An 18,745-nucleotide genomic window follows, 5' to 3' on the forward strand; every position below is an offset into this window, starting at 1 on the left:
CACGCTGCTCTGTTTTCACGCCCCACTTCTCCGGTTTCCGCTCTCCGCACCGTTCCAGGCTCCGCACCTCGCACTGCTGACTCCGAGCACAGCATTGCATCGACGCCAGCCACCACCGCTCCTGAGCTCCACACATCTCCTCCACAAATCCGTAAGATGGCCGCCAGCCAGGGCACCAATCCAGAGTTCAACGCAGCCTATCCCGAGCAATGGGAAACCTGACTAGAATATCTGGAGAACCGTACCGAGTGCCATAATGTCATCATTAATAAAGGGCATGGCTTCTCAGCATGTGCGGCATTGAGACGCCCACGGACCACAAAAGAGGAGACTTACGAGGTCTTGGTAAAAGCCCTGACGGACCACTTCGCTTCCAAGCCCACTAAGATTGCTGAGTGCATCACTTTCTTTGTGCACATCCAGAATCTAGACTAGACCACGACTGATTTCTTAGCCGGGCTCCATCGGGCCACCACCCGCTGCACATTCGCTAGCCTGGCAGACACGCTAATGAACCAGTTTGTAGTGGGCCTGCGAGAACCAAAGCTCCACAGAAAATTGGCCAGCCATGATGATCTGACGCTAGACATGGCCTTAAAGGAGGCAGCGGCCTACGAAAAGACGCACCAAGACAGTCACGGCAAGACAGTACACCGCACAGACGCTTCGGCTGCTTCTGATGGGTCCGACGAGGAGGAGGTTCTACAGGTTCTTTGTCCTTCACAGCGTCCAGCGGGATCATCAGGCAACAAGGGTTTCCTGTCTTCAAACCCCTGCGCCAGCTGCGGAGATGCGCATGAGCGCAGGTCGTGCCATTTCCGGAACGCAACCTGCAGGACCTGCAACAAGGCTGGACACCTGGCAAGAGTTTGCCACTCCAAGGGACAACAGCAGAAGACAACGGTGCAGCTCGATGCATCAGAGCTCCACACCATTTCGGACCACCACCAACAGCACCAACTAACGATATGTAACTTATCCCCCAATGGTCCGGACAAAGTGCATGTGACTGTCCATATTGAGGGGTCTCCCTGTAAGATGGAAGTCGACTCGGGCTCGACCTATTCTATAATCTCGGCCGATACCCTCCATTCGCTATGCCCATGTGGGGAGCCCCGGTTGCACAAGCCACAGGGTCTCATGTTGTGGGACTTTAATAAGAACCCTGTGGTGGTCCGTGGCTGGGGTAAGTTCCGGGTCCAGTTCCAGCACTTTCCGGGACTACTGGACCTGTTGGTGGTGGAGGGGCACTTGTCCAGTTTATTGGGACTCTCATGGTTCGTGCCCCTGGGACTGAAGTTGATGGGGACTCACCAGATCCAGGCGAGATATTTTGGGTTGGTTTGCAATGAGTTCCCCAAGGTGTTTGATGGGTCCCTAGGGTGGTACACCGGGCCCCCGATTTCTCTGGACCTTGATCCAAATGTATGCCCCATCCGCATTAAGGCAAGGCTCCCTCCCATAGCAATGAGGGCCAAAATAGAGGCTGAGCTCGACCGCCTCGTCGAGAAAGGGGTGTTGGAACTGGTTGCATCCGCGCGCTGGGAGACCCCCATTGTCACGCCGGTCAAACCGAACGGTGACATCCGTATATGTGCCGATTATAAGTGCACTATCAACAAAGCCTTGCAGGACCACGCTTACCCGCTCCCAGTGGTAGGCCAAATCTTAGCTTCCCTTGCAGGGGCCAAGGTCTTTGGTAAGTTAGATTTGGCGCAAGCTTACCAGCAGTTGCTGGTAGATGCAGCCGCCGCCGAGGCACAAACCATCGTTATGCACAAGGGGGCGTTTCAGGTGACTAGGCTGCACTTAGGGGTATGTATAGCTCCTGGGATTTTCCAGTCATTCATGGATTCCCTCCTCAAAGGCATCCCAGGAATACAACCTTTTCTAGATGATGTCATCATCGCAGCGCTGGACTCTGCCACCTTCGCTGACCGGCTCCGGGCAGTGCTCCAGAGGTTCGACTCCACCGGCCTCAAGGTGAAGAAAGAAAAGTGTCTCCTTGGGGTGCTGCACATCGAGTTCCTGGGGTTTGCAGTGGATACCCAGGGTAATCCATCCCATGGACGATAAAGTTCGGGCAATTACGGGGGCCCCGACTCCCACTTCCAAATTTGAACTGCAGTCTTTCTTGGACCTGCTCAATTTTTATCACGCTTTTCTTCCCTTGAAAGCTGCCATGGCGGAGCCCCTGCACCGTCTTCCTGGACAAAGGCGCACCCTGGGTCTGGACGCCCGCTCATGCAATGGCGTTCCAGGGGGTCAAGGACTTGCTCATTTCTAACTCCATCCTGCACCATTTTAACGAGGCGCTACCGGATTTTAAGAACTTTATTGAAAATAAACAATTAAAAAAAGATGTCGGAGCTGGGCAAAGGCAAGCGGAGAAGAAGGGAGGGACTTCCGTCTGGGCGTTTGCTTATATGTGAGAGCCGGCTGCTTAATGCTTGGATTATTTATGGCTATGAATCTGACGGGGGAGTGTGAAAAACGGAAAAGTTTGAACTGTGACAGCGAGAAGTGCCTTGTAAGCGCTTATAAAAGTCAACAGTTGCGGAGGAGGATCCAGCGGAGAGTTTGGGAGCGGATAAAAACGAAATTGAAATTTAATACCATTCTCAAAGCTGGAGACCTCCTGAAACGGCATGAAAGGAAGAGGATTTATAGCACATGAACTGAAAGAGTTAACAGCAACCCGAAGGACGATTGAAAAAAGCCGGAAGGTGAGGAAAACAGAGGAAGCTCCTCCACGTCATCGGGAGTGTAAAAGTAACCAGCACGCAAAGAAGCGGTTCTGAATGCGCCCTGAAGAGACTTTTTAACAGAAATTCAAAGGAACATTACTAACATACTAACATAGAACTACTTGTGACCGGATTGAAAAAAGATGTTTGACAACACAGAGAAGAAGCCTAAGAAGAATGTTTGGACATTTCTAACAGTTTAATTTACCAGTTAATATATCACTCAGCTTTCTCTTTCTCCCACTATATACCCCCCCATTTTTCCTTTTAAGCAAAACACCTCCCCTTTTTAGGAGAGTCAATAAAATCTTTATTAAAAAAATAAATAACGAGGCGCTACCGGTTGTCATGAGGCGCTACCAGTGGTCCTTTCCTGCGACGCTTCTCTGTATGGGGTTGGGGCGGTCCTGGGTCATCGGTTGCCAGATAACCGGGAGGTCCCGGTCGCCTACTACTCTAGGACCTTGTCTTCTGTGGAGCGCAACTATGCACAGATAGACAAGGTGGCGCTAGCAATAGTGGCTGGGGTAAAAAAATCCCACCACTATCTCTACGGCCGGGCCTTCATGGTGGTGATGAACCATAAGCCTCTTCTGAGTCTCCTGGCTCCGGATCGTCAGACTCCACAGATGGTCTCCCCCAAGGCTCTACCTTGGTCCATTTTCATGGCGGGGTACAGCTACGACCTTGTGCATCGCCACATGTATGGTTAAATATTGTGTATTTTAATGTATTTATGCTTTTATGGAAGCCACCCTGAACCTGCTTGTGGGGAAGGCGGGGTATAAGTTTGATAAATAAATAATAATAAATAAATAAAGCCATGAAACATGCCGATTCCCTCAGCCGCCTGCCGCTGCCCGTCACGCACATGGATGAACAAAACCTATTGAGGCAGACTCAGCATGGGTTCTGTAAGGGAAGATCTTGTCTCACTAACCTGTTAGTGTTCTTTGAGGGAGTGAACAAACATGTGGACAAGGGGGATCCAATAGATATTGTTTACCTTGACTTCCAGAAATGGTCCACTGCTTTTTAACTTGTTCATTAATGATTTGGAGTTGGGAGTAAGCAGTGAAGTGGCTAAATTTGCGGATGATACGAAGTTGTTCAGGGTGGTGAAAACCAGTGAGGATTGTGAGGCACTCCAAGGGGATCTGTCAAGGATGGGCGAGTGGGCGTCAACATGGCAAATGGGGTTCAATGTGGCCAAGTGCAAGGTGATGCACATTGGAGCCAAAAATCCTAAATATAAATACACATTGATGGGGTCTGAACTGGCAGAGACTGATCAAGAGAGAGATTTTGGAGTTGTAGTAGATAACTCACTGAAAATGTCGTGACTGCAATAAATAAGGCCAATGCTATGCTGTGGATTATTAGGGAGGGTATTGAAAACAGATCAGCCAATATCATAATGCCCCTATATAAATCAATGGTGCGACCTCATTTGGAATACTGTGTGCAGTTCTGGTCACCACACCTTAAAAAAGATATTATAGCTTTGGAAAAAGTGCAGAAAAGGGCAACTCGAATGATAAAAGGGTTGGAACACTTTCCCTATGAGGAAAGGTTAAAGCGCTTAGGGCTCTTTAGCTTGGAGAAACGACGACTGAGGGGAGACATGATTGAGGTTTATAAGATTATGCATGGGATAGAGCAGGTAGAGAAAGAGGTACTTTTCTCCCTTTCTCACAATACAAGAACTCGTGGGCACTCCATGAAATTGCTGAGTGGTCGGGTTAGAATGGATAAAAGGAAGTACTTCTTCACCCAAAGAGTGATTAACACATGGAATTCACTGCCACAGGAAGTGGTGACGGCTACAAGCATGGATGGCTTCAAAAGGGAATTAGATAAGCATATGGAGCAGAGGTCCATCAATGGCTATTAGCCACAAGGTATAGATAGGGGCTCTGGGGCAAGTGATGCTCTGTCTTCTTGGTGCTTGGGGGGGGTCAACAGTGGGAGGGCTTCTGATGTCCTGGCTCCACTGGTGGACCTCCTGATGGCACTGGTATTTCTGGCCACTGTGTGACACAGAGTGTTGGACTGGATGGGCCTTTGTCCTGATTCAACATTATGTTCTTATGACTGTACTATAATTTGTACTGTTATTCTATAACAGGCAGTGTGTGTGCATGTGTATATAATACATTAGCCAGAACAAAAGAATGAAAAGTAACAATATATATGAAAATTTAGGAATATATTGAATATGTATAAGGAAAAACCATAACTAAATAAAAAGACTTTATGTAAAATTATGTTGGCGGGATAACTGATTCGGAGTTGCTTGAACTCATCCTCCTATCCTTTTTATACAAGGCAGGATTCTTTCTCAAATGTTACACTCTACTATGGAAAAGAAAGCTAAACTAAGATTCAAATCCACACTGAACATTGCCCTCTCGTGGATGTACGCTACAGCTTACTTTCTATCATGAATCTCTTGCAACAGGACATTAAAATGATAGAATTACAGTGCTTTATTTCATGTTACCTTGAATAATCACAAATGGTAATTTGAAGATATTTGGAGGGAGGTATTTTGCTTAAGTTAAATTTAACGGTATAAAAACCAAGAATCTTGAAACTCATAATTATTAAGACACAGTGATTTCTATAAATCTAGCTATTGCAGTTTTCCCAGAATAAGTAAAAGCACACAGTTAAAAACTGAAATGCTTTTCAGTCATGCAAAAATGAATAAAAATATAAAGTAATCCTGTGATCTATATGTAATATCTTACAGCAATAATCCACTGAAAGCAAAACCATCTATGGTTATATTAATACAGAGTGCAATATATGAAGCACTGGTAACAGCATATAGAGCTGCAGTGAAATGTTCCTCTGTTACCCCCCCCCCCCCCTTATACCTGTATTAAACTTGCTCTTCCCAAAAGCCTTGGAGGGACCTGGCAGCCAGTAAGGCAGTAAAACCAGAATCCCACACCTCACATTGGTCTGGCATGGGCAGGTAACAGGGAGTCAGAAAAAACTTCTTTTTTTTTTTGAACCAGCCTAACAGATTCAAGAGAAATTGAGCCAAATAGGAGTGATAAGAGCAAGCAGGTACACAGGACCCCCATGACCAATACAATCAACAGAGATAGCCAGCCTCGCCATTCTACTAATCCCTAATCCCATCTCCTCTGACCCTGGCACCACCTTGGTAAACTGCACTGTCTCCTTCAAAGTAATTTCAGAGGTCTAGCACCCTTCCCCACTCAACATCGAGCCACTGACACCCAGAAACGCAAACACTGGTGACTTTCTGAACCTTGGAGGTTTAAGCCAAGCATTTTGCACATACCCAGCTTAATCTGGCTACTCATTACACCCCAGGCCAGCCCACCCTGGCTCCTCAAAAACATATTTAACTGACACTTTGTGCCCCAAACCTTTATACAGCTCTTGGGGCACCCATAAGAGTGTATCCTCAGACTCTGTCTGAGCCTGAACTGCTGGTCAGCCATGTCCTCCTTCTGCCATGTGGATTCCGGACCCTCAAGATCAGGTGAATATTGCCGAAATCTAAAACCAACCCCTTCTTGTCACTATCGACCACCTCTCTGTTTCTTAGCTCTGTGTGTATTGATCTATTGTTGTTAGTTTTGCATAAGTGAGTAGTGTAAACTTTGCATTTAGTTACAATAAAACTCCATTTATTCAATCAAAAGGTCTCTTCCTTCCAACTGCTATCTCTCGCAATTTGACGCTCATATGCATAGAGTATAAAGAACACTTGTACACATGTACTGGCCTGCACATCTATAATCAGACCTAGGCAATCTGTGTAACACCTCTACCGCACAAAAAACTCCCCCCCCCCCCGGAGACCCCTGCATCAATTGCTGATTATACCCTATGGGGGCCATTGACTATATCAGTATTGAGATTCAGGAATATTGGGAAATGCTGATTTGGGGGGGGGGGGTTCAATACACCTGAACCCGAAAAATCCTGAATATATTTTTTGCACACCCATACAGTACAGTAATCCAGTTGAGAGGCTTCCAGTGCATAAACTACAGAAAGCAAGATTTTTCTGGGAAAGAATGCAAGTTATAAATTAGCTGACAGAATGTGTTCCTGGTCATTGCCTTCACCTGAGAATTCAGCAGAAAACCATAATCTAGGAATACTCCTGAGTCATAAATTTACTCCTTCAAAGAGAGTGTGACGCCCAAACAACATAAGCAATGCCACTACTTTCCTCCCATTTTAGGAACACCCACATAAAATTGCAATTTTGGAAGTCTCAAGTGTCTAGGAACCCAGAGAGCCAACAAGTGGGGTAAAGGGAAAAAAAGAAAAAAAAGGTCTCTTTCTTCCAACTGTATGACTAAAGAAACACCTAAATGGGTAAATGAAGGCAATTAGACGAAACAACCAAGCAAAAAGGAACTATGAAAAAGGGCCAAGAAAGGTAGGATGACCAGAGTCATTACATGACATGAGGAACTGCATTTCAGATATTGATTCAAGCTAAAAAAAATAATAACTTTAGTTCCTAATGTATGGTACCACAGGGTATCTGTACCACAGAAAAAGGTATCATTAGAAAGTTTTCCATAGTCTTTCCTCTTTGAGGGATGGCCAAATAGGTCAAATCTCTCCTTGCTTCTCAAGATGAAGATATGTACAATCCAGAAACTGGACAGATGGAGAGTACAGTTGTTAAACCATTCTGGCTTCTTAATTGTTGAGGATATTAAAAGAATTTAGAAGACCCAATGAAAATCACATTTTGATTAAGATTTTTATTATAAAAAACTGAAATAATTAAATAATAACAGGTGACTGAATAACTGATCCTCTTTCCACGCCACATCTTACCCAGCTGGTGTGGCACTTTAAAGGCAATAGGCTGCCAGTATTATCAGCCAAACATAGCAAGAGATAAGAAAGAGCTAAGAAACAGAAGAAAATGACATACATGAAAAATGTGATATACCACAAAGTTATGCAGAGCAGCAAATGGCTACCATATGAGTTGTGTGTGTTATATATCTTCATACCACACAATTTTCCTTTCTGCAACGTTAACTCAAATTTATGTCGCTGATGCACTAAAATCATATACTTCCTATGTGTCACCTTCAGTTTGCTCTAATTATGCTGTATTTTATTTGATAAATTCATGAGGACAACGTTTAGCCTAAGACTTACCCCGGCAGTGGTCCATTTCCAGCAAGGCTGTAAACCTGACGAGGATTCAAAAGATACTGAAATTTTCTATAAATTCTGCAAGAGTTGAAACAAGGAATATTTAACAGGTTTTATTAGCCAGTGGTCACCCACTTATCATTGTGAACAGGATTCAGAACTGAAACCACAGTTTCATCTTTTTATAAAAAGCAAGACCAATTATGTGAACTCATAAAGGTACATGGTTCAGCTAGCCATAATCTCTGGATATAGAAAACTGCAGATCTACATTTAAGAAGGGTCAAGGATTCAGAACAGATTGCCAGTTCGCTTTTTTTTTTTTGAAATACCTATCAGTTTTAAAGAGTAATTGGCCATACAAACATGGTGGGCTGCTAAGAAACACACACATGTCTGCAGCCCCTGTGTGTACATTGACCAAACAAGCACATAACTAGATGGGATGAAGATAGATTCAGGTGGGTAGCCATGTTGTTCTGAAGCAACAGAACAAAGTTTGAGTCCAGCGGCACCTTTAAGATCCACAAAGTTTTATTCAAGGTATAAGCTATAAGGTATAAGTATAAATCCTGGAGATTTTGCGGCAGAGTCTAAGGAGGACAGGGTTTGGGAGAGGAGAGACCTCAGCATGTTATACTGCTACACAGTTCACCCTCCAAAGCAGCTATTTTTTCCAGGGGGACAGATCTGTTGCAGTTCTGAGGGATCTCCAGGTCCCACTGGAATTTGACAACCTAGGCCTGGGTTCAGCCTTTGGGTCATTTGATACCCCTTGACTTGCATGACTCAACTAGGCCTGGTTGTTTGCTACTGTTCAACAACAGCCACCTGGTAAAAGCCAGTGTAGTTGTGGTTAGAGCTTCAGAGTAGGGTCTGTGAGAACTAGGTTCAAATTCCCATCTCACTGGAAAGCTCACTGGGTGATTTTGGACCAGTTACATACTTTCAGCCTAAATTACTTCTCAGGGTTGTTGTGCAGATAAAAAGGAGGACAGGAGAATAAAGTAAGCTACTTTGGTCCCCACTGTGGAGAAAGACCACAATAATCCTAGGTAGAGGCTGATGGGAGCTGACCATTCCTTTGCCTTGGGCTCTCCACATTCCTTTGTTTCAAGCACAATTCTCACAATGTAGGAAAATTAAGGAGGCTGGGGAGGGGGAATGACCAAGGTGATACAGCACAGCAAGTTATGCTGGGCAGGGAAAGAATATGTGAATGGGGCACAGATGGAAATAAGCAGATGTTACTGCCATCCATCAAATGTCTTAAGCAGGTAAAACTGATCTACAGAGAGATACTAACAAGGAATGCAAACCAAGCTGCAACCTGCTAAGGTTTGGTATGCCTTCCTGTTTTACATCTACAATTGTCAGGATTTTCCACTGGAATGACTGGTTTATACCCCTTCATATTTCACACAGCCTAAGCCTACTTCCCACAAACAGGAGATGAACAGATGACCCACTCTGAACTGTACCACCTTAAACTAAAGGTGGGGGAATCAGACAATTCAATGTTCCTTTCCTTACAGAGCACAAAAATTCCCCTGCACATAAAAATATGTCATAAGAAATTGAAATCTTTCTTTCTTTCTTTCTTTCTTGGGGGGGGGGGTAAGGGAGCATTCCATTATGGGAGCTCTCACCAATGATCTCAAGTGGTATAGCCAAAAACAGATTTTTCCCAACTCTTCTGCCTGCTTGTGATAACTGGGCCTTCAAATTTCACCAGAGCATTTGGCAATACTATAGGTGAAGGTGATTTTTAAAATGTCTCTCCCCTGCCCACTTCTGATTCAAAGCAATGCATTGCTTTCCCCCCTTTTAATTACAGATGTGCATCTTACTATGTTTGGAAACATAACAGATATGGACACAAAAACAATATGGAAAAATTGTGCCATCCTTTCTAGAGTTCCACTTTTCTAAACCTATTGAAGTCAATAGGTTTTACAGCAGTAACTCTGCTTACGATTGTACTGAACATCTCTTATTTAAGCTGTGCTGATCTGTAAATTTGCCATATTGGAACACTCTGATCATTTATCAAATGTTTATTGATGCCAGTCAAATCCTCAAGAAACACACACATACATTTTTCCTAGTCTGGAGGTGATCCAAAGACAAAAACTCAATGCAGGGTGACTGATTTTGTCTTTTGGATGGATGAACTACTAGTATGATGATTACTAAACCAGACATCTGACAGGTGGACGTGCTTGGAGTTTTGTAACACTGATGTTTTCCAAAAATTACCTGCCATTATGCATTCCTTGTCCTTTTTGAAGTGCTGATTGGCCACTGTGTGATGCAGAGTGCTCAACTGGATGGGTCATTGGCCTGATTCAACATGGCTTTTCTTATGTTATTATGTTATTACGATTTAGGTTTGTCTTCCTTTCTTTATTAAAAGGTATTGCCTTTCAAAAAATCCACTATTTAGACAGCAGGACAACTGGCAAAAGGGTTTATCCTGATGAACCTGCAGTCTTGGAAGCATATTTTAGTGAAACAAGGACTAATTATCATTATTATCTTAGACCCTTTCCAGTCTGGCTTTCGCCCAGGACATGGGACAGAGACAGTGCTGGTCGCCCTTACTGACAACCTCCGGAAACATCTGGACCGAGGTGGTGTGGCGGCACTGTTGTTGTTAGATCTGTTGGCCGCATTCAACACGGTCGACCACCAGTTGCTGACCCACTGCCTCGCCGATGAGGGGATAAAGGGGCTTGCCCTTTAATGGCTTGCCTCTTTTCTCCAGGGTCAGGGACAAAGAGTGGCGTTAGGGGAGCAGCAGTTCCGAAGACACCTGCTTGAATGCGGTGTGCCTCAGGGAGCGGTGCTCTCCTGGATGTTGTTTAACATCTATATGCGTCCCCTTGCTCAGATTGCCCGGAGGTATGGGCTAGAGTGCCATCAATATGCAGATGACACCCACTCTACCTGATGTTGGGTGGCCGGTCAGACTCCAGCCCAGAAGATCTGAACCGGGCCTTGCAGGCCATGGCTGGTTGGCTCAGACTGAGGCGGCTGAAGCTAAACCCAGCGAAGATGGAGGTCCTGTGCCTGAGTTGGGCTGGGTTGGGGATGGGACTCCATCTCCTGGCCTTTGATGGGGCACCTTTGGTGCCAGCGCAGGAGGTTAGGAGTCTGGGAGTGCTCCTGAATTCCTCATTAACCATGGAGGCTCGCTACATGGGGCTGTCTTTGTCGCAAATCCGGAAGCTGCAGTTAGTGAAGATGCTATATTACTGTGAAAACGCATGCTATAGTCTCTTTTGACAGTACAGCAGCAGCTTCTCTGCTCATACAATTTTATGGAAATAAAATAAGATTCCTTGATTCCAAGTAGCTTTCGGTATTTCTGCAGTTTTCTTATAGCTCCTAGTTTTAAAAAAAGCTGATTTAGGACTTCCAGTGTTTCTGCCAGCAGCATTTTATCCCAGTATCTATTAGTTTCATGTTTTCAAAGGGCAGCAGATAGAAGAACTCATTTTATAATCATCTTGCTTTCTTGTTTACCTTGATAATTTGCTGGACTTATTGTGCCTCTGAGTCACTTATTTGCTTCCTTAGTGGTCCATTTATTTTCTACCTTTCTTCCATCATGGAACACAAGATGGTGTTTGTGGAATCTCTAGGAGGTCTCCCACACAGGTACTGATCACACTCACGCTTGATTCTCATCAGCAAGGTCACTACACCATTTACACTCTAATCAAACACTAGAACCTCTTCTTCCTATGAGCAGAAGCTATTTTTTTCCAGAACAATGGTAAAAGAATCCATAATGTATATATTGATTATAGTCACAGTTCATTTCCATCACGAGTAATAGGTCCACTATGATATATAACTATTATTAAGTATAACTCAAAAGTGAAAGACATGCTTACATACTTCTTAAGAAATAATAAAAGGAGCTATCCTCCTGAAAAAATATATGGACACAAATCAGCCTATTTAAAGTATGATCAGCAATGCAACACATACCTTTCTCCTTGTTTTCCACCACTTTTAGGATTCACAAAAACTAGAAGCGGATGAGTATTTGGAACAGGAGTAATCTAGATAAAGAAAACCACAGAGACACGTTAATCCTGTTAATTCAGAACTTTTGGAAGCCTATGAAAACCTTTTATTTTCTGTAGGGCATTTGGTATATCAAATGTAAAGTATTTTGTTTAAAACACAACTGAGATTTATAATTCTTGTGATGCTGACATGATGTTACAGTGGTGGCAGTTTCCATCGGCTGCACAAAAATTACTAGGATTTGGACTTCCGGCCACGGCGGCGCGCATGGCGACCGGGTCTCGGGTCGACTCCCGGACTCAGATCGCCCAAGCACAGCCTAGGGGGGGTCCTGCGCAAGCGAAGATCCTACGGAGCCCTCAGGAAAGGGCTCCTAACCAGGGGGTGCTTTGGGGAGAAGCCTCTTGCCGACCAGAAGGTCGGGAATTGAGGCTCTCCCTCTACCCCAAACGGCCCTCATTGCCCCTCATTGAAGGGGATAGCTACGCCACCGGAACAGCGGAGTGGTGGAGCGACAAACCAGAGTCCTGATGAGAAGTTAAGCACTTAACTGTAAGTCGAAGCTTCTAATGAAAGCGGTGGCTTAAAAGGGTCCCCCCCCAAAAAAGAGAAGCGGAAAGAAGGGAGGGGGGAAACCCGTATCTGAAAGACTTTTTAAGCGCATGAGAGGGGCGCTGCAGGAAATCAAATAAGCGTTTTACCTTCTGGGCGGGAAAGAGAGTGGAGATCTGGGAGCCATCCCGGAGGAGTGCAGCTAGAACTTCCCAAAAGTAAACAAAGTTGTAATATGGCGACTTCGAGAAAGCTAACAGAGAAACAGCCCAAGAAGACAGGCGGGACTTCCTGTCCTAGCCCCTCTACTGCTGGAGCTGCTGCCAATCAACCAGACAGTGATCTTGCACGCCATCTGCTGGCAGAACTGCAAAAAATTAATAAAAAACTTGATTCCATGGAGGATGCTTTTGGGTTGCAGCAAAAGAAAATGACAGAGACAGCAGAGAAGGTGGATGACATTGCAAAGAAATGTCTGGCATCAGCAGAAGAAGTACAGAAAGTTAAGAAGAAGGTCTTGAAAGTTGAAAAACATCAAGAAAGACAAGATAATAAAGTGCTAATGCTTCAGATGGAAAAATCAAACCTAATTCTCCGTTTCCAGGGATTGAGAGAGGAAGAGGGTGAGGACCTTAGAGACATTTTGGCAAGTGCACTGGCACCACTGATTGGCAACGAAGCGGAAAAAATAAAAGAAGAGATGGATTTGGCCTATCGGGCCTACTCCAATTTCACAAGAAAAAACAAGTTGCCAGCAGAAGTGGTGGTGAAATTCTTTAAAAAAGCGTCTCAGGGACCAGATTTTAAAGGTTACATCAGCTTCACCCCTGAAAATTGGTGATCAACAGATCAAGATTTTGAAAGATGTTCCATTTGAAATCAGAATGAAAAGAAAGGAATACAAAGGACTGACCACTTTCTTACAAAAACACCAAACGAATTATAAATGGTTGGTGCCCGAAGGTTCAAGGATAAAAGAGAAAAACGGGGTTCAAGGATAAAAGAGAAAAAAATAGACTCCATCTTCAAAGCTCAAGACTTCTTGAAAAAGCACGCCAGTAAAGAAGAAGGTGCAGAACTAGCCAAATGGATGTCGACGTTAAGCGTAGAAGACAGCAGCTCGGAGGGAGAGGTGAAGGACGAGGAAGAAAGAGGAGCGATGAGTTCAAAATACAACCTGAGAGGGAAAAATGGGAAGAATCCCAAAGTTTAAAAGATGTTTATATTTTTCGCTTTTTAATGGACTTTATTTTGGAAGAGAAAACTGATACCAGAAGGACAATACTAATATACTAATTGCTTTGTTTAAAAATAATAGAAGAAAAGAAGAAGCTTTGACGATGGAAGAAATTATAGATGCTCTGATTTGACTTTAAAAAGTTTAACAAATTAACATAATACTAACACCACTCACTTCTTTTCTTTGTCCCTCTGTATACCCTCCCTTATTTCTAATTTTAAGCGAAATATCTCTCCTCTTTAGGGGAGCAAATAAAGCATTTAAAAAAAATTACTAGGATTTAAATGTTACTCAATGAACTTACACTATTACTCAATGAAACAAAAACAGGGAACTGAAACAGGGATTGCATGGGCTGGTGCTGATCAACAAATTCTCAAAAGTAGTAAATGCACTCAAGAAGCATAACTGCCAAAGATATCAAGAGAATACATTTTCTGCAATACTTGTCTCATCATATTTTAAGAATGGGGAATGCTTGTTTTTAGTAATTCCTCACCTTCAAGCCCACACTAATGCTCACTGCCTGAGAACAAAGCAGTCCGCCATAGACTGTTTGTCAGATAGAGGAGTCCTTGCATTATGTGGCCTTACTCATTGCTTTTGTATTTCAATGTTACAATTTAACATGTTTTTTAAAAACCCTGTAGCACATTGTTGAGATTAAAACTGATCCAAAGATGCCCCATCTCATTTCTAAGAGAAACCTGGTTTTGGAAATAATGGGGGCCAGAGAAGATACAGTGAACTTTATGGGATATCTGTACCAACCCACAATTTTGATCAACTCACCTTTGGGAACCATTTTAACTCAGGGCAAACAACAATTTTATTATATCTATTGCTTACTTAGAGTGATACACCTCCAAAACCCAATGAAACCCATGAGCTTAGAAGAGTGTAACTCTGCCTAGGATGGCAGTGTCAATCTCTTTGATAAGCTGTTACAGTATGAGACTGATACATTCAAACGTGGTCCTACTGATATTACATTCTGATTGCAATTCAATTAGATGATTTTTCCCCCCTAGTGGTTCTCTCCTGGAGATCCAATGGCAGATTCTTGGACTTGGAGATCTACCATTTATAATTTCTCTTAATACAGTTATAATCATAAGCCACATACATGTAGATTCTTCACTTTCCTGTTATGGAGGAAAGGAAGTATAGCCCACGACCCTGTTCTCCCTAGCTGCCAATCATCTGATGAGTGGGGAAGTAGAAGAAGAACGACCTATGGATTGAGGCACATAAATTTCTGCCTAGACAGTGTCATATTGCAGCCTATATAAAAAACTGTCATATCTCTAATGCTTATCAGGATTTTTAATCAATTTTACTTATTTAGTCCAATTCCAAGAGTGTTTGTCCCTGTGAATGAAGCATAAACCAATGGTTCTCATTGTGACAAAGATGGACTGCCTCTTGGATGTCCCTACAGATTCAGGTTAATTAATGAGGCTCATCCTAAGGTTATACATGATATATTACTTCCTCTAATTAGAAATAATAATCCTGATCATTATGCTGGTTAAGCTAGAAAGAAATAAGATGAATGTGCTTAACTATGATTAATAATAGTTGTACCTAAGTAGCAATCTCCTCCGCTACTGAGTTGCCTGTATAGTACTACATGACAATGTTTTTGTTTAATACAGAGAAACAGAGAAATCTTCACAGATGAGTATTTCAAAACTTTTTTTTAGCAAATACTATTAGAAGTTCTTCAAAAATAAAAATAGACTAATAATCCATACTTCTCCTTATGTATTTAAAGGAGAATAATGGTGGATCACATTGATTTTTAAAACTAAAATGTTTTCCAAATGGCAAAGTTATTGCCAGAACTCAAAATGAAAATTAAGATTCAGGATTGTTTTTGAAATGCTATCATGACTTACTTTGATACAGATATAAGCTATATGCTTACAAGACATAAAACACACTGCTCAAAATCCTCAGTCACTATCCTGCCACAAGAGTGAGCAAGCCATATCTCACTGAACATTTAATTTATATTATGTTTTCTCTCCCCCAAAATCCACCTACTGAAATACAGGCCGTTATAAAGGACCTTTGTAAGGTGAGCCCTCCTCTCATGGTCATTTCCACATGCTGGATACCAGCAGTAGCTGATGCTATCTAGACATACATTGTCATCTCATATAAGTGGGGAAAGGCTTGTTTTATGGGTGTTGTTAGGAGTTCACATCCATATCCTATCTGATTCTTCAGCACACCTCTTCTATATCCTATCTGATTCAACAGCACACCTCTTCTATACTCATCCTAAACAGTATAACCCACATAACTGTATATACATGTTTATATTAAAATCAAACAGTCTTTAATAACTTGGGCTTTTGTTAAAATGTTCAAAATCTAAGAACACAGCTGGAATTAAGAGGTCTATTAGAATTTCTGAAGAATGCCAGCAGAGCTCTGTATGACTGCCAGCAAATGATTTGCCTTAGCACCTATTCTACTATTGGGCTTTTTAAAAACAAATGTTCTACCAATTCTGAAAGCAGGCATGAAAATCCTATGCAGATGGTATTCCTCGAAAAGGAACAGGAGAATTTGCCAACTCTCTTTCACTGTGAAATGTTTATATCCTATAACAAAAAAGCTCTTCTTCTATGGTACCATCCAAATTGTCTTCTCCACATGCAACAGAAGACATGCAGAAGAAAATCTCCTCCAGGTGCCACAGTATAAGTGAAGTCCACTAGGCAAGTTGCTTATTGAACCATTTATACTTTGCACAATAGGTGGCTTATATAGAATTAAAACATAACTCACAATAAACAATAAGAAACAAATAATGGTAGCTAGTGGGGGGAAAGTTCACTGTAACTATCACCAACAACTATTACAAGAAAAGTGGAAAGAGAGAAGATCCTCACTACAGTAATATGCACACTCACTGATAAAACATGGAATCTACTGAAACAGCAAATCAACACCAACTGAATCAGCAAAATCAATGGAACAGAACAATTTATACCAATTGCCCACAGCTGGAAAGGCTAGGTAGGCACCATGCTAGCAGAAAGTTCCTTGCTTACTTATACAAAGCCCTATTCTAAGCAATCATCTAGCTCACCTCTGAGCATGCAGGCACACTGCAATGTCTCTAGAAGATCTTACTGGTGGCCAGGAACATATGGGACATAAGCTACCCTTTATGCAGCCTAGCCTCCACCTGTTTAAAGTTTTGAAGGTAATGGTAATGACCAGAATTCTAACTGTACGTGGAAGCAAATAGAAATCCAGTGTAGCTCTGTCATTACCGGAGAGATATAATCCTGTAAATTGTACCAGACAGCAATCTTGCTTCCAAATTTTGCACTAAATTTTGCTTCTGAACAGTTTTCAAAGGCAGACCCACATAAGGTAGAATGCTCTAATTCAATCTAAATGTTATCTGGACCATGGTTAACTGTAGTCAGATCATGCTACCTAGAAAAGACCACAGCTAATGCATCAACCAAAGTCAGGCAGAGGCACTATGACACAGAGGAGAATGACACCTGCATTTCTAAGTACAAATGAAGTAGCGCCTGAAAACAGTGCTCCTTTAGAGAAATGCACCCAGACCACATGTTCTTGCAGCAAAATATATTGATTCAAATCTTTAGAGACTGGGTGCTAAGAATCCACTTTACTACAATATTGATTTACAGCAGTAGTCCCCAACTGTTTTTAGTATGTGACCCATAAGTTCAAATTTACTTTGGACAGTGATCCATCCAGGGCTGACCCAGGGTTTTTGGTGCCATCGTCAAAGTATGACCTTGGGACCAATCTATTCCAGCATTCCATTTTCTCCTCCTCTACCAGCTGGACCAGAGGAAGGGTGCTTAGGGGACACTGAGTTGAGGAGATATCCAAAGATAACAGATGGCAGTGAAGAGGTTGACAGCAAGGCGCTCAGTGCAGTTCATTTCCCACAGCAGGTAATAGGCAGTGAGGCACTGCAGGAGACTGGATAAGAGGCTTTCCCCCCCCTCATTGTTGTCACAAAGAGGGAGATGGAAAGGTCAGGAATGGCCATTAGGGAGGGCTGGCTTGCAACCCACTTCCAAAGTCTTCACGACCCACTTTTGGGTCCTAACCCACAGGTTGGGAAACACTGATCTACAGTTACCTAGTTATAAAAGTGCTTGTATGTGTGTGTCAATCAGCAACTGGCCCTCCGCTCAATGACACAGGGTTTCCAAAAAAATCTAAGCCAGTACTTCTCAAACTAGCCAAACCGGGGCGGGGGGTATGCAAGGGATCATGGAATGATAAGTAAGGGGTGAGCTCCTTGCCATTAGGGCACAGTCCACTGTGGAAGAAGCAGGGTTGGGCAGAACAGATACTCAGTTGGCAGGGAAACTGTAGGGCTTTTCTAGGAGCAGGCACACAAGTCTTTGTTCTCCAGCTCACCCTAAAAGACTTGATGGCCCTACCATTATCATGACAGGATAGCAACAGGAGCTAGTAGAGAATCCCTCCTATATAATAAAGCTGTTTTGGTGTGACTCCTGGACACGCTCCCACAGCCTTTGGCCTGCTCAGCTGCCACTCTTGTGGACTCCCAATCCCCTGGCTGCATTGCCTTGCTGTGTTGGCTCGGCCCCACCCACAGAGCCGGCAGCCAGCGTCTCACTCTCAGTCTGGAGGGAGCCGGCGAAGGGGATGGACGCTCCACTGAGGGAGCAGCAACCCCTCCACAGGGGAGAAGGAGGCAGACCTAACGAGTGGCAGCAAGCAGGGGAAGCACTCACCTTCACTGTCTCTCGCTGCCACTCTCCCTCAGCCACAAGGACAGCGCTTTGTCAGGGCGATAGCTCAGCGGGATGTACCACAGAGAAGGCTGCCCAGCACCTTTCAAAGGCTCCCTCACCTTCCTTCAGCAACAGTGGCACCGCCAGGGAGGGTCTGGCCTAGAGGAAACGAGCTTCGGCTCCTGGAAAGTTGGACTCTCTCCTGAGGAAGACAC

General features: G+C 43.5%; 1 protein-coding gene across 1 annotated transcript in view; it reads right to left on the bottom strand.

Moving 5' to 3' along the window:
• The window catches only part of DGKB (diacylglycerol kinase beta), a 398,712-nt gene that overhangs the window by 285,513 nt on the left and 94,454 nt on the right, over positions 1–18,745 (bottom strand). Inside the window, exons 16-17 of the mRNA XM_015413478.1 lie at positions 11,922–11,995; positions 7,926–8,000 (exon numbers count right to left, since the gene is read on the bottom strand). Of these exons, the coding sequence (XP_015268964.1) occupies positions 7,926–8,000; positions 11,922–11,995 (149 nt within the window). The remainder of the gene's footprint in view (positions 1–7,925; positions 8,001–11,921; positions 11,996–18,745) is intronic.

The sequence above is a fragment of the Gekko japonicus genome, unplaced genomic scaffold (assembly GCF_001447785.1).
Source record: "Gekko japonicus isolate JY-2015 unplaced genomic scaffold, Gekko_japonicus_V1.1 scaffold1093, whole genome shotgun sequence".
Lineage (NCBI taxonomy): Eukaryota > Metazoa > Chordata > Lepidosauria > Squamata > Gekkonidae > Gekko > Gekko japonicus.